The sequence below is a fragment of the Schistocerca gregaria genome, chromosome X (assembly GCF_023897955.1).
Source record: "Schistocerca gregaria isolate iqSchGreg1 chromosome X, iqSchGreg1.2, whole genome shotgun sequence".
Classification (NCBI taxonomy): Eukaryota; Metazoa; Arthropoda; class Insecta; order Orthoptera; family Acrididae; genus Schistocerca; species Schistocerca gregaria.
The window spans coordinates 777,869,526-777,886,989 of NC_064931.1; the positions used below are offsets into that span (position 1 = coordinate 777,869,526).

Sequence of the window (17,464 nt, forward strand, 5' to 3'; positions counted from 1 at the left end):
GGACATCACACACACCCATGCCTGAGGCAGGATTCGAACCTGCGACCGTAGCAACCCCACGGTTCCGGACTGCAGCACCAGAACCGCACGGCCACTGCGGCCGGCCATTCAGCCAAAGGATTCCATGAAAGGCAGTTATATGCCACTGTGACTTCATGCCTCTGAAGCCTCAGAACTCATACTGCCAGTCTATCTAACCTGACATATCCTTCAGGTTAGTCAGGGAGCATAGTGATTGGTGGTGTGTCACAAAGGTGAATCATGTGCCAAATAAATATGGCCTGAACTTGATGAATGTCCAAACAACTGCAAGGACCTGTTTCTCAGTCATAGAGTAGATCATCTCAGGCTGGGCAAGTACTCTGGAAGGATAAGCTGTCATCTTTTAAGTGACATCCTGAATTTGTTCTAGAGCTGCTCCTACTCCAAAATCACTAAAGGGATGTGGTCTGTGTCAGCATTCTCGACATACTGTGCTAGAACTGGAAATGATCTGCTGTAAGGACTTAAGGACTAGTGTCTCCGTAAGGAGACAATGTGGTGTCTACCTGCAGTAGTCCTGCTGTGACAAAAGTTCATTATGAATCACTGGTGGTGCGGACATATTCCAAGAAAATTTCTCACATCACAAATCTGAAAATCTAACTGCTCTTATTTTCTCTGGATTGGGAAGGACTCCATTAGCATTCACTAAGTGCTTAAAGATTTTTATTTCTTGGGCAATGACTAGGCACTTTTCAAATTCAGGCCAAAACCTGCAGTGTTAATACACTTCAACATGGTTGTCAGCCAGCTCAGATTTCTTAAAATGTCTTTTTTAAAAGACAGTGTCATCCAGATAGCAAAGACATGTAGCCCATTTAAGATGTCGAAGCAGGTTGTCCATAATACATTTCAAGGTGGTTGGGGTGTTAAGAGTCCAAACAGCATAACTCTGAACTCATGAAGACCATCAGGAGTTGTTATGAAGGCAGTGTTTTCACAGTCAGACACATCAACCTCCATTTGCCAGTAGGCCTGCTACAGGTCCATAGTAGAGAAATGCTTTGCTCCTCTGGAGCTGTGTAGGGCATCATCAATGTACGACAGTGAATAGACATCTTTATTCGTGATTTAATTCAGTTGTCAGTAGCTGATGCAGAACCGCCATGTGCTGCCCTTCGTCTTCACAAGGATCACCAGAGGAGACCCAAGAACACTCAGGGTTCAATGTTGTCATCTTGGAGCATCTACTACACTTCATCTGCATTACCCATTGTTCAGCCTGCAACACTGTGTGAGTGCTGGCGATTTGTGGTTAATCCCCTGTGTTGGCACAGTGTTTCGTCATTGGCCACTTGGTTGGTCTTTACTCCACTCTGCATTTGAAAGCACCCATAAATTGAGACAGAATGGCTTTTACTCATCAACGTTCAGTCACGCTAGATCCTATTGCCAGTTAGCAACTTTCTCTCTTGTGTTGTCTGTGGTTGTGGTGGAACACAAGTCTTCATCAATGGCAGTTAGCTACCCTTCCTGGACAGGTCCAGTTGTCCCAAGAGACATATGTCATGAGTCATGTCTGCTTGTGATAATTAGTGATCAAAGTTCTCCTTGGCTGCTCATATTACTTACACTCGTGATTGGCATGTAGATTTCTTTTGTGGGCTCGAGTAGCTTTGTGCCATTGACAAAGGCTTCACACTTTTAACTGTCCATCTTCATTGATTCTGCAACTCATCTTATTGATGATGGGATAACATTGTCCTCAACTACAAGCCACCACTCAGAGAAATCTTCGTGTGTGCTTCTTGGAGTAGCTTCATCAATCTTGAATAACATCCACTACACTTCCTTTCATGTCACACAACATACTCTTCTTTTGTCAATGACAATAAGCATCCGACATTTCTGAAAAGGAAACCCCTGATTTGACTACCACCCACAAACGTTTGTCATCAATGATATCAGCAAGTTTTTCTGACATCTTGGTGACTGTCATTCATGGACAATTTGCGTATGTGGTGGCCTCACCTCCATAGACAGTTACCCAACTAGTTCAGGTGAAGTTGGTTGCAATACAAGTGGCTGGTATGTCTGTATGGCGATAGAGAATGGCAGTGGACTGTTGGGGAGCAACCTCATCCAGGGTACACTGGTAAACTTCATCCCACAAGTCAACTTTACAATGACCTGCAGTTGACTGGTGTGAATGGAATTGTTGTGATGTGTGTTGTGGTGGTGTAATAGTTGTTGAAATCTTGCTTTCTTTTTCTGCAGTAACGTACATCATGTCCATGGAGCTGGCAGTAGGAACACATTGGCATATTGTTCTCTGTCCTCCAGGTTCCTATCTTCTATGGGGCATTACACTTGGTGTAGGAGGTGTTTTACCTGAGGTGGCCATATGCTGCATTGTAATTTGATAGCTTTATCTCAAGTCAGAGGTGCCAGATTCCATTCTTCCTTGTGTATTTGGCTGGTGACGAAGACTGGTGCTAAGGACTGATACACCTCTTCTTCAACATCCTCTATTACCTCCTGATATATCAGGTGGACATTCAAGGCTGCTATCTTTTGTGTACGTTGTCTAACATTTCTGGCTGCCGTACACTGTAGTATCTCTTCTCTTACTATCTGCCGTATGAGAGAGGTCAGCTCATGGTTTTGTTCCACAATTGACATGGGGACTGTGTGTGGCAGTCAGTAATTCCTCTTTTGTCTAGCTCTTGTCCATTGCATTTCCTTGGTTTACTGACATGATTTGATGAATTTCTCTGTCATTGTGACATCTTCTACCAGAAGAGCCTGGTACATGTCTTCTGCGACGCCTTCCATAAAGATGGCTTATGTCATGTTAGGATTCACGGTGGGTCATAGGGCCAAAACATTTTGTAAGAAAGACTGAGTCATTTCTCCATGACGTTTGAGCCCTGTTCCACCAAATCCAGATTGCCATCAAATTTTTTCTTCAGTTCAGCCTGGAGTTTGTCCCAGCTTTTGAGCTCCTTTTTGTTGTTCTCGAACCGCTGCTGGGCTGTGCATCAAAACAAAAGTACATGTTTGCAAATCACACACCATGTTGTATTTAGTTACTTAATCAAATCCTTTCAAACATATCATTGGGTCCTGGGCAGTGTCTACAGAAAACAACTTATGGGTGCCTGGTGTGCAGATGGCTTTCTGCTCTTTTTGTATCCGTCTGCGTACAGAATGTACGGGTCTTAGGAATAGTGTACTGTTGCTTTTCTAGTTCCTGTCCATATAGATGATGGCTTTTATGTTGCCTAATTGGAGCCACGGTGATGTAGTTATTTTGAAGACCCTCTGTGTGCATCAAACAGTGCCTGCCTGTGGTAGGATCGCGGGTAGAAGATGTGTGACAGAATTGGAATAGGACTTGTTTGATGCATGCATAGGACAGAGCTTGTACTCGAGCTTTGCCTTAGTGGTATTGTTGAGAACACCACCAAGGGAGAGGTGAGAGAAATCAACATATGCAGAGCACCCTGTGAGGAGTACCTCACATAGTGATGTAATCTTTCACATTTTACCACCACTATGCCTAATTCATCATAGTATGCAAGGGATAACATATTATCACATACAATAAGATCAACTAAAGCACATCACTAAAAATGGTGATCACATCTTCTGTGTCCTTTATAACTTCATGTGGAAGTCAAGGTCTTTCCAGTAGTAACCGATTTAGCCTCTGTTGTTATTATTATTATTATTGTTACTGCTATTACTGCTATAAGTATTACTATTACTATTCACCCTTCTAAAGCTCCCACAGTCACTCTCTGGCCAAGTAACTATTCCAGAGTCGCTCTCACTGGCTGTGAGAGTTCTCACAGCCACTGAGAGCAACATTAGAATTTTCTTAATTGCAAGTCTCACCTTGCTGATCTGGTAAACTTTCTGTCACCATTACCACAAACGAAAGCCATACCCATCAAGTGCTGCTTAAACTGATGCCATGCCACACAGAAAAGTGACCCTCTGAGCCAAAAATGGCTTCACCACAGTCACATTTGGTTTTGAAGAGTATGTGACAAAAGGGCCTATGTCAACTACGCCAACAACAACAACAACAACAACAACAACAACAACAACAACTACCACTACTGATACTAATACGACAACTACTACAGTTTACCACATCAGTTGTATACTAGTTGACACATTCCTACAATTCCTTACTTACACTGAATCTCTTCCCACTATCTTTTACTTACTTTTCAGAATATAGAAACATAAACGTTCTGGCCAGTCTTTCATTGTATACTTTTAATCTATTCCATGTATTTTTTTACTTCATTGAGAAATATTTGCAGCTCAAATCAGGACTAAATTCAGGAGTTTGAGGCAGAATTTTAAAAAAATTCTTCATTGTTTATTTAGGAAGGCATTCTTGGATTTCTAGTACTAGCAACCATTGATATGTTTCGTGAAGGTAGTTGATATTTCGGTATCTGGCCTCATGGTAAGCACGAAATCCTCATATTTCTGCAGCAGCTCAGTTTCCTCTCTCTGAAATTTTCATGTCCGTATAAAGAAGCCCACAATACATTTCTTGAAGTTGCTATTCACATATGTGTGTTCAAATTAGGCCCACAACTAACCACATCTTTGCCTTAACTGTAGTCTTCCTGTTACATCATCCTTCCTCTCCCTTTCCTTATATCTCCATCTGTCCTCTTCTCTTTGTTCCTTCCTCACATCCCCCAGCTGCCCTCTTCTCTTTGTTCCTTCCTCACATCCCCCAGCTGCCCTCTTCTCTTTGTTCCTTCCTCACATCCCCCAGCTGCCCTCTTCTCTTTGTTCCTTCCTCACATCCCCCAGCTGCCCTCTTCTCTTTGTTCCTTCCTCACATCCCCCAGCTGCCCTCTTCTCTTTGTTCCTTCCTCACATCCCCCAGCTGCCCTCTTCTCTTTGTTCCTTCCTCACATCCCCCAGCTGCCCTTTTCTCTTTGTTCCTTCCTCACATCCCCCAGCCGCCCTCTTCTCTTTGTTCCTTCCTCACATCCCCCAGCTGCCCTCTTCTCTTTGTTGCTTCCTCACATCCCTCAGCTGCCCTCTCCTCTTCGTCGCTTCCTCACATCCCTCAGCTGCCCTCTCCTCTTCGTCGCTTCCTCACATCCCTCAGCTGCCCTCTCCTCTTCGTCGCTTCCTCACATCCCTCAGCTGCCCTCTCCTCTTCGTTGCTTCCTCACATCCCTCATCTGCCCTCTCCTCTTCGTTGCTTCCTCGTCCCTTCCTCATGCCTACCCCCGCCCCCCCCCTTCTCTCTCTCTCTCTCTCTCTCTCTCTCTCTCTCTCTCTCTCTCTCTCTCTCTCTCTCTCTCTCCCTCCCTCTCCCCCTCTCCCCCTCTCCCCCCCCCCCTCTCCCCCCCCTCTCTCTCTCTCTCTCTCTCTCTCTCTCTCTCTCTCTCTCTCTCTCTCTCTCTCTCTCTCTCTCTCTCTCATGTATATAATCTTTTATAGGAAACTATAATTAATTTGTAACTTTATCTTTGCAGAATATGTGCGTAAGTATGCTACAGAAGAAGCTCTCCGGGAACAGGAAAATCAAGGTGTGTCATCTGACAGTGAGTCATCCATGTCAGACTTCAGTGAAGATGAAGCTCAAGACATGGAATTATAACATAAACTTTATTATTGGCTGTCTTAGCTGATCTATGAAGTGTACATTGATCAGAAGTGTGCAAACAGTTGGACAGCCTGTCAGGGAGTTGACATTTAACACTAAATAAATAATAGACATTAATATAGGTATGTTGCTGCATCACTTTTAATGACTGCAGCATTTTGTAACAATGATGTGCTGCTGAGCTTACGGGAACTAGAGAAAGGAAAACAACCTGGCAGAACATCTTATAGAATATTTTGTAGAAATAACAGATTCATATATAATTTTATTTCACTAATGCTTGTACATACAATAAAGTTTTGTGTATTAAATAATTTGTAAATAAATTTAAGTTCATATTCTGTTATGTAGCCTCACCATATTTACATTTAACTTGCTCTTTTTGTACATAATTCATCCAGAGATATTTATTTATTCCGCTAAAATGCCTAAAATTGTAAGGTTATCTTACTTTATGTAAACAATCTTATTTCTGTTGTAATCAGATCTTAAGTTTTATTGCTTTTTATGTTAGTGTCATGTTCATAAATATTATTATTGTAATGTGAAACAGGAATACAAGAAAATTTATTGCGTAATACAGGATGAATTTTTCGCTAAGGTTTTAACTCTGTTACGGAGTGATTTCCTCCATAGTAAATGCTACACACTAATTAACTCTTAACTAGGCATTAAACTTATTTTTCTTCATCCGTTTGTTTCTGTAAAAGTATTGTTTAGATTGGTTCAGCGGCAATGAAGAAACTAAATGAGATGGGTCAGTACATTCTCATTTGTTTTTCAAAGTTGTGTGTGTTTTTGTGTGTGTGTGTTTGTGTGTTTGTCTGTTTGTCTGTTTGAGGGGGGGGGGGGGGGGGTGCACTACGAGCAGTGAACAGCTTATGACCAACTGTGATAAAGTGTCTGGAGCATAAAATCCATGTAGACAGTGAGTCCTATAAAATTTCAGCTCAGAAGTTTGTTAACCACTGTGTCAGAACTGGAATATAGTTATCAGAGCTGACCTTGAAGGTTGTGCACATACTTGCCTAATTAGTTTTGGGTTTTGGTAAATAATTGGATAGGTTTACTCCAGGTAACTGATCTAAGTAGAGTACTTTTCATACATAAGTAAGATACTCAGATAGTACTTAGTTGTCTCAGCAATTTTATGAAGTGGAGACATATGATAAAGTTTTTATGATAACTGCTGCAAAGAAAAATGGAGAAAACGGCCTTTGACCCAAACATTTAACAAGTGACTTGCACATAATATTGTTAATTTTCAGTTGCGAAGGAAAAAAAAAACTTTTGAACAATACAAACATGGTAAAATTTATTTGATCACAAGTGAAAGAAAAAAAACTAGTTATGTTCAGTAAGAGTACAGAATTAATCTAGATATTTGTTTCCTCTGCTAAAAGGAGGAAACTGCATTGACATGAATTTTCAGTTTATTGCATTGATTTAATATTTATTGGAAGCAATGGTAAAAATGTCCTTAAGAGATGAGGCAGTTTATACAGTGTCTAATAATTGAGGCTGCCAAAAGAAAAGCTATTGAAAAGCAAATAATACTTGAAGTGGACGTCTTGAGCATTGAAAACATTAACACGTTGACTGCCACAAAGCTGCTGGTGGACACAACAGAGCTTCACACATGATGCTGTGTTCCTGCCGATGGCCACAAGGTCCACTCTGTTTAGGAAAGTACATCTTCGAATGGAATGTTTGTAATACACACAGTTACATGTGACTTGTTGAGAAAACATACACTGTAGACAAATGTGGTCTGTAAATATGATCTTGGGTGGAGAGGAATTATCAGCTTAGTCAGTGTCACAATTGTGACTTCTTACAGTTGTACTTGCTGCATATTTATTGCAGTCCATTGCCTTCACCGTTATCAACACAATCATTGTCATCAGTGTTGCCACACTCTGTTGTCCACAAGTGTCTCTCTTTTTCTTTAGAAAACTCTGATAATGCATGACCACTGACATTAAAATCCGATTCTTCCAACTTCTTTAAATAATTCTTAATCTTTGAAACCATTTGTTTATTGACATTTACAGTGTTGTGCTGTTCAGCTGGTTGATGATACAGGATCTGTTTGAGCTAAAACCATTTATGCTCTTATTATATGATAAAGCAAGTGTCATTGTTTGTACCAAAATATAAATTGGCATGCAGATTTATAATGGATGTAGAGCAACATTGAAATTTTGTAGGCATTTGTAATAAAAATTGTTGCAAAATAAAAAAAAGTTGAAAAAGATATTTTACCTGATTTCCTATATATTGTTGTCAATCAGGAAATTTATATTAATTCTCGATACTGTGCTAAACAAAGTGGAACGTGTTGCTGCTGGCAGATATGGCGTAAGGCAGAAGGCTCTGCTGTGTCCACTGATGGTTTTGTGGCATTATTTATAATGTTTTCCTGGTGATATTGTTGCTGAGAGAATAATTATGAGCCCAGTATCTTCTGAGTTATCTTCGAAATTTTCCTAAGAAGGGTTTGCTACTTTTTGCACCAGAACAGACAAACAACTGTGTGTGTGTGTGTGTGTGTGTGTGTGTGTGTGTGTGAGAGAGAGAGAGAGAGAGAGAGAGAGAGAGAGAGAGAGAGAGAGAAAATATTAATGAATTTCAGACTTAATTCCTTGAGGCCCTGTCTTGAAGCCTAGTCAAGAGTTAATATTGCAACATATTATGATTGTTAATATTGCAATATTTTATGTTTGTTATGTTGACTGCAGTTTACAATATTAAGGTAACTGTTGAACAATAATTAACTCACATTGATTTGTGGAAAGTTATAATTTTAGTCTTTGTAGTAACTTGTTTACTATTGACTATTGTTGTGCATTTTATTGTGAGTTGAGATATGTGGGATTACTTAAAAAGTTAATTTTCTGACAGTTTTATGTCCAGTTAATTGTAATTAATACTCTGAAAGAAAAATATCAGATTGTAAGAAATTGTTAAAAACGGATCTGGGAATGTTTTTTTTCCCCCAAAAAAAGAAATAGTGAATGTCTATATAAAACACCAAACTGTGAATAAGTTTACTGTATGAGAAAAAGAAACAAGCTAAAAATTACAATTCTGTAAACAGGAGGGTTTATCGGGTGAAAATGTTACATTACGGCGAGAGATACAACTTGTGAATGCGTAATAGTTATTTTACACAAATTAGGAGATGGAAATTGCACATAGAGTACAGGTCAGTGATTTAAAAGAAAGATTATTGAATTAATTAGTTCCATATATGAGAATAATTTATAAATGTACATGGGGGGGTTGGGGGGGGGGGGTGTTATATAGTAGACAAGAAGCTGACCTCCCCCCCCCTCCGCACACCACACCACTTTGTAATTTTGTTGGTGGGTGAGCACAGCTGCAGTACAAGGAGGATATAAATGTTCCAATAAATCTTTTTCCCCTACTATTGATAAATAAAACTTTTCAGCAAAGATTACCATTTAGTAGAATATATTCTGAGGTGGTCAGAGTTGAAAATGTAAACACAAAAGTTGAATTGGTGTAAGTGAAGAGCCTATGCAACACGTTGCTGCTACAGTTTTATTGCTGTGTTTATGAAATTTACTAAGAAACTAAAGTTAAATTGAGGATGTATAAAATAACTTTATAATTACAAGAAGTACACAAGATTGTGCCAGGAAATCAGGCTAGCATGACTTAGTGGGGAGGGCATTGAATAGTTATTGTAAAATGACACAGTACTTCCTGAAAAAGTTTTCTTTTGCTCTGTTTAAATTTGGTGCATCATGCACTATTATATAAGACAAAGAATTCTGAAATAGTATTTCTCTCTGTTCCTCCCCTTCTGTTAACCATATAATCATATAATTAGACTTAGCAAATGAAAATATTGAATTTATATAAAGTAGGAAGGTGGTTCATTTCATTCTATCCATTGGCTAATTGTAATGAAAGGCTTTTACCACAATCAGTTAGTTTGTCTGATTGCATAAATAATGAACAACAGAAGGAAATCAGTGTCTGTATACAACTATAATTTATTTAACAATGATCCAAGAGTGATGTTTCATCATCCTGTTAATATCCAACAGTACTGTGTTAATTACTTTCTCTATTCAGTTTTTTCTTTCACCTGAATTTGAATTTCATTGTGTGGTAAAATGTGAAGAACATTACGATTTTTGGAGAAAAATGGTAATTGTTGGTGCACATGTAGCAGTAATGAGATTTTTGTCACATTCACAGGTGCATTGAGCCAGCTTTAAAGGCAGAGGTTGTCAGCTTTCAAGTCCATTTTCTTCAGAAAATTGACATGTATTGAGTTGTTATTAAGCTCCCATGTTTTCATTCAGGTAGGAATGTGAAGAATGAGTGGGTTAGATATGTAAGAGCTTATTTATGTAAACATGAGAATATTTAGTGTGACAATGTAATTTAATGCATTCAGCATGCAAGTTGGGTGGGGGGGGGGGGGGGGGGGTTACAAGTGTTTCACTGTCATAATTAATATCAACTAAAGTGTCATTTTTAGGGTCCTCTGATATGCGATAAATGCACAGCAATATCAATATTTTTAACTTACTTGACATTTTATCAGAAATAATTCTACACTGTTATAAATGTAAAATAGAGCTGATTAATGCAGACAGGTGTTTTCGTATGATATGCTCGTCTTATGCAGTTCAAGTTACATCTAGAATTGAATCAGTAGATGAGTGTGGAGATCTTAAATCTATGTAATACCAGTAGTCATTGTTTTGTGATGTAATGCTCAGTACTGATAAAAGTTGTGTAAGTCAGTAAGCAGAAGAAATGTACCTTAGAAATAAGTGGACCACAGTGAGTCTTACCAATTGGTGAGAGAGAAGCTCTCAATATTTCTTTTTGAATTTATTGTACCGTTTAATAAACTATGTTCTTCATCAACATTGTGAGTAAAGTTGTCTATTTATGGAAAAATTAATATTTTATATAAACTTTTATTTTTGTTGTTGTTCATATCTGTTGTTGAAATTTTGTAGTGAAATATTGTAATGGCACAGTATGAAATTGCTCTGCCTAAAAGCTAAAAATAATACCTCTTTGTCTGAAAACCTTAGGTAATACATCTCATTGCACACGTGAATCTTTTTGTTCATTTAATTTTACATGTAACAGAATGCAATTCAAATGAAAGAAAGCTAGTCAGATTTGTGTTACTCTGTATACAGTATGTTCAGTTGTTACAATGTAATCATTTATACAAGTGGTGGTACCTTTCCTTGTACTACAAAACAGTACACACAAATTTTGTTCATCTTAATGTTGATGTGTGTAAGTGTATCAGGTAATTCTGTTCCTGCCATTTGTCATGCTTTCACTGTGATGACAAAAATCTACCACTAATTTTTGTGCAAAATAATAAATTATTAAATTTCCACAGTTTTGTACTGTTGGAATCATTCTTCTACACATCATCACAATATATCAGGTATGATCTGTATAGTCATTATAAAGCATGGAGTGTGCCCATATTAAACAGATTTCTTTGTGTGCCTTTGTGTTCTAGAGCTCTAAGGTGGAATATGGCAGTTTCATTGTAGATAATAAGAATTTTGTGGATGCATAATAATTATTCCTGGATTATTATTGTGTGGTTAGGATTGTTTGTATGATAAATAACTAATGAGTGAGATGTATTAATCCCATAGAAATTTTTGTAATACAATAATGAAAGACAGTTTACAAACTTAAGATTGTCATTGATGAACCTTGCAATCCCTGTTGTGCATTATTCAAAATTTGTTTTTAGAATTGTTTAACAATTATTTATGACTTCTGTCTGTTGGTGAGGCTTTAGTTGGAGGTGTTATAATTACGCATCATTCTGTCTATTTATAGTCGACAGCAGGCATTTCGTCCAAAAGTGCACCACAGGGTCCTTACATGTAGTAATTATGTTGCTACCTCTCTGCCTCCCCCTTTATACTACCATGGATTTTATTCTATTTAATACTTTACACACTACATGGTATTCTCTAGAGAACTGTTGAATCATAGCAAAACAGAAAACTGTTGTTCCCTGATACATTGTTTACTTGACAGTACCAACAATATATATATATATATATATATATATATAATGAAGTCAGTATCATCTTCAGAATCCAAAAATTTCTAATTGCAGTGTAAACTTTGGCTGAAGTCATTTCCGCAACAGTTTCCATTGACAAACGTATTCTATGGAGCTTTTTTAAAATACTTTTTTACTTAATTGGTTTTATTTTGCTCATGATAGTTTGCTGCATTAATATGTGTTGTGGGTTTGTGTTATGTGAGGTAATACCTCAATCTCCCAAATTGTTCATATATAAGAACTTATTGCAGTGTTATTTTTTGTTCTGTGGCCACCTTGCATCATTCTCATTTTGTTACAGCATTTACAAAAATTTACTGTCTGTGAATGAAAACTAATATTTATAATGTTAAAATTCTGTAAGAGAAGGCGTTGGTCAAATTACACTGGCAAAGTCTTAACAGCCAAATGTTATAAAATAGAAACCTTTTCAGTGGTAACAGAAAGAAAAGTGATGACAGATCCTGGCTTTACTGATAAATGTCATTTTGCTGTTAAAGACTGTGTATTTCTAGTTATGCTTTTCCCCCTGTCATTTTAAGCCTTTAGTTTTGTTTTGTGTAAAGCTTTTGGTTTGCAAACTTTCATCTGACTAAGGAAAAACTTGATGGAACCTAAGTTTAATCCTTAGTTACGCCATATATTGTGCCAATAAGCAAGTCTCATAAATAAAAATAAAAAAAATCAGTTTTCTGTAAAATATATTAGTAAGTATCACTTTCCACATGAAAGTAATGTTGACATTTAGGAACCCCACATCATAGATTGCAGTCCCACCTCCCCCATTCAAAACATGCAAGCAGTTGCATGTACTTCTAAAAGTAGTGTGATTCCTAGTTACAGAAACCAATTAGCAGAGCACAGATACTCATTCATTACTTAACACCTGTACATCACATTTGTAGCCACTATTTGGACGCAAATAAAAATGACAGTTCGATGCATACTTAAGCGAAAAAGTTACATTTTTCTAGAGACCAACACTGAATCCTTACATACCTTGCTAATAGATTTGAAGGCTGTAGTCAGTGACAATCTGAATGTAGTTGTATGATCCAGTGGTTGCAAAGTGGTGACACCTGGTTTCATTAGTAGAGGCCTTGTATCAACACAGTTTTTAGCAGTAGCCCATGTATTGCTATGCTGAAAATGGCATCAAATAGTGATCTTAGGTACTTTTTTGTGTTATCTCTTTCACATGTTTGCTACACTAAATTACAAATATTTATGTAGGATTACTTTGTTTCTCTGAAAAAAAAAATTATTTTGTATTAAATAGACAGTTCCTAATAAGTGTACTGCTGTTGTCATATCATACTGATAGTGCCCAATACAATGAACTGCTCTTGTAGTTCATGCTTATATATGCAAGTGCCTTTTACAATTCATTAATTTCTTAAATGTGGTGCATACCAATTACAAAATTGTATTTTACTGAGGTATTTGTACCACTTTTGTTTCTGTGTCATCTTTTAGAAACGTGTAGCAGTATATCACTTCTTCTTTGTAATAAAATGTGCTAATTAAGGAAATCTTTGGTTTTCTGCCAATTTGAAAGCAAAAACTAATGCAACATATAGAGAAGAGTTTGTCACCATTCTATGTTGTTGTTTTGTGTTGAGATATAGCACTTTTAATCAGCCTCCAAGCTGCTTAATGCTGAGCAGACACACAAAAAAGCTGTTGAATATCTAAAACTTCTTTGCTGTGTGGTCTATATCAAACACCTGAAGCCCTATTGCTATATCTGCAGTAACATGAAATGGGGGGAAAGGCCCTAAATCCTTAACTGTGAGACAGTGTTTCTTAGTTTGGGAACCCGAGAGTAATGGCAAAGTTACATGAGAAAACTTAGACAGGAAATTGGAGCGAGAGACCCAAGGTGCAGCAGATGATATGAATTATAATGTGTAGTTTCAATATTTTGTCTTGGTAGTTGTGTATTAGAAATGTTGTGTTCTATATGCAGCAGATAGCTGTTAGAAAAATGTATTTGAAGTCTTTCTGACTTATTTCATAGGTTGAGATGTATTTTCAATATTTTGAGATGGCTGAGAACCTTAGAAGATTTTCTTAATTCAGCCCAACAAGAAAACCTTGTATATATAATGTTTTGAGATGATATTGTATAGTGCTTCCTGAAATTATGTTGTCATTACACAACGATTTCTTGTTTGCAAATTTAGTTATATCAAGGCAACGAGTTTTCAGGAGTGAAAATATAATATGCATGCATGTGTCCATCAGAAAAAGTAAATAAATAAAATGTAGTCACACATGTAGCATGCAATGAGTGTATAGTAGATATATTCTTTATAGAATTAAAAGTTGAATCTCATCCTGTCGTGTAGCCACAGTGCAAAATGAAACTATAACAATTAATGCTGCCACTGCCACTAGAATCTGGATATAAACAGAGTTGTTGATGTGAAGATGTGAGTTTATAATCTATGTTTTTGTGACTCTTTGCTTAAAGTTGTCCGGTGTAGTAAGTACAGAAACACAGAAGGTAAATGAATTTTAATCTTATGGCTGCGTATGCAGCCCTGTTATTTTAGTGATGAATCAGAAGTAATACTTTATGTAATAGTGTGATCAGAAAGTTGTTTCTAATTAAAGTTTTAGTTATTCTCAGAATGTATCATCTCTGTCAGTGGTCCACTGCAATATTTTCTTGAACTCTTTGTGTGTCATATATCCAACTTCATCCGCACTTGAAATACTGACCTGGTTGGCAGTAGTACACTGCTTTGAGAACCATGTATGCTAAATAGGCAAAAGGAGTATATAAAAAAAATGGCAACACAAAAGATTAGAACATAGTGCCAAAAAATGACAAATACATACAGTGTGTGTTGATGCCTTAACTCAAATTAGATGAAAGTGTAATACTTTTGACAGTTCTAATAACCCCCCCCCCCCCCTCTCTCTCTCTCTCTCTCTCTCTCTCTCTCTCTCTCTCTCTCTCTCTCTCTCTCTCTCTCACACACACACACACACACACACACACACACACTCACTCACTCACTCACTCACTCACACACACACACTCTCTCTCACTCACTCTCACTCTCTCATACTCACTCTCTCATTCTCGCACAATCTCTGTCAGCTTTAAATAATGACTTTTTATGCTAAATTATAGCTGAACTATTTGCACAGAACATCAGTTTGATTTTTATGTTCCCAATAAAACAAGGAAAAGTCTCAAAAAAGGTTTAGTAATCGTGTTAGTGTAAATGCCATAGGTGCTCTACTTCTACAATGCCTGTCCTCAGCTAGTGACTGCAGTTTAGCATAATGTCTGCTCTCAACTACTTTCTGATGGATTGTTATCTTGTGAAAAGTTATATTGGAAATATTAATAGAAGCTGTTCCATTATTTGTTCATGGTGCACAACTGTAGTACCTTGATGCTGGTTTTTGTTTGGAAAATGAAATCAACTTTGAACATCAGAGTAGTTTCAGGAATGTGGTTGGCATATGAACATTAGAACATGTGAACTGCGAAGGAAACCGTCCATTATGTGGGACCGTGGGTAGTGAACACAACTTGCACTCACTCTCTTTAAGCCAAAAATTGTTCTTTGATTTGCAGCATTGTCATCTTTGTGGAACCGGAAGTATCACTTTAGTAGCGCAGTATACTTTTTGTCTTCAATATGCCATTTAATCACTAAGAAAGTATGCCTATACCTCCTTTACCACTCATTTGTGTCATCACATGTCTATTAAATGTGCAGGGATTAATCTTTTTTGTTTCGTTTTCATGAGCTACTGCTGTCCATTTTGGAAAGTCATGCCCGCTTTAATCTTAAATTTGTAAAATGATACAGACACAGGTAGTTTCCACTTTGTTTTGTAGCAAAGCTTATGTTGATTAAATTATTGTCTCATTTTGTAAATCTTAGAGCATTGAAATGCAAATTTCTCAATAAAATTATATTGATCTCTGTTATTGTTGTGGCATGTTCCTGTACGAGGTGCATTCAAGTTCTAAGGCCTCCAATTTTTTTTCTAATTAACTACTCACCCAAAATTGATGAAACTGGTGTTACTTCTCGACGTAATCGCCCTGCAGACATACACATTTTTCACAACGCTGACGCCATGATTCCATGGCAGCGGCGAAGGCTTCTTTAGGAGTCTGTTTTGGCCACTGGAAAATCGCTGAGGCAATAGCAGCACGGCTGGTGAATGTGCGGCCACGGAGAGTGTTTTTCATTGTTGGAAAAAACCAAAAGTCACTAGGAGCCAGGTCAGGTAAGTAGGGAGCATGAGGAATCACTTCAAAGTTGTTATCACGAAGAAACTGCTGCGTAACGTTAGCTCGAAGTGCGGGTGCGTTGTCTTAGTGAAACAGCACACGCGCAGTCCTTCCCGGATGTTTTTGTTGCAGTGCAGGAAGGAATTTGTTCTTCGAAACATTTTCATAGGATGCACCTGTTACCATAGTGCCCTTTGGAACGTAATGGGTAAGGATTACGCCCTCGCTGTCCCAGAACATGGACACCATCATTTTTTCAGCACTGGCTGTTACCCGAAATTTTTTGGTGGCGGTGAATCTGTGTGCTTCCAATGAGCTGAGTGGCGCTTTGTTTCTGGATTGAAAAACGGCATCCACGTCTCATCCACTGTCACAACCAACGAAAAGAAAGTCCCATTCATGCTGTCGTTGCCAACTCTGGAGGCGATCTGTTCAACAGTCATTCGGCGATCCACCAAAACAATTCTCTCCACTTTCTCCATCATGTTGTCAGACCGGCTTGTGCGAGCCTGAGGTTGTTTCAGTTTGTTGTCACGCGATGTTCTGCCTTCATTAAACTGTCGCACCCACGAACGCACTTTTGACACATCCATAACTCCATTACCACATGTCTCCTTCAACTCTCGATGAATTTCAATTAGTTTCACACCACGCAAATTCAAAAAACGAATGATTGCACGCTGTTCAAGTAAGGAAAATGTCGCCATTTTAAGTATTTAAAACAGTTCTCATTCTCGCTGCTGGCAGTAAAATTCCATCTGCCGTACAGTGCTGCCATCTCTGAGACATTTTGACAATGAATGCGGCCTCATTTTAAAGCAATGCGCATGTTTCTATCTCTTTCAAGTCCAGAGAAAAAAAAATCGGAGGCCTTAGAACTTGAATGCACCTCGTATATGTCACCTGTCACAAAGCTAGCTCACTCATTGTGTTTGAAAGTATTGCTGATGTTACTGTATCTTGAAGAACTTCATTTTCTTATATTGACTCCTGTGGAAACAGTTGGTTTCATTCTTTCATTTAGTTAACCTGAATTGTGCTCTCAACTTTTATGTTTACCCCTCGCATTCAGGAGGAGGATGGTTCAATCCCGCGTCTGACCATCCTGATTTAGGTTTTCCGTGATTTCCCTAAATCGCTCCAGGCAAATGCCGGGATGGTTCCTTTGAAAGGGCACAGCCGACTTCCTTCCCCATCCTCCCCTAATCTGATGAGACCGATGACCTCGCTGTTTGGTCTCTTCCCCCAAAAACCCCAACTATGTTTACCCCTTTTTAATTTTTTTCTATAATGCTTTACCCTAGATGGCAATATCATCGTAGTAACATATGTAGCTATACTCGCATTTACTGGCTTCATTCAGTAAACAGCATGTGGCAGGTTAGCAAAGAAAGAAGCAGAAGTACTATTTTATCCATGAGATTCAAGTTTAAAAGGTGATAGAATAGGCTGATGGTCA

The 17,464-nt window shown here is 38.0% G+C and overlaps 1 protein-coding gene across 1 annotated transcript in view; it reads left to right on the top strand.

The window, feature by feature from the left end:
- Positions 1-14,379, top strand: part of LOC126299445 (ubiquitin-conjugating enzyme E2 H) — a 124,178-nt gene extending 109,799 nt beyond the window's left edge. The window contains exon 5 of the mRNA XM_049991348.1: positions 5,505-14,379. Within this exon, the coding sequence (XP_049847305.1) occupies positions 5,505-5,629 (125 nt within the window). The 3' untranslated portion in view covers positions 5,630-14,379. The remainder of the gene's footprint in view (positions 1-5,504) is intronic.
- Positions 14,380-17,464: the final 3,085 nt, after the last annotated feature.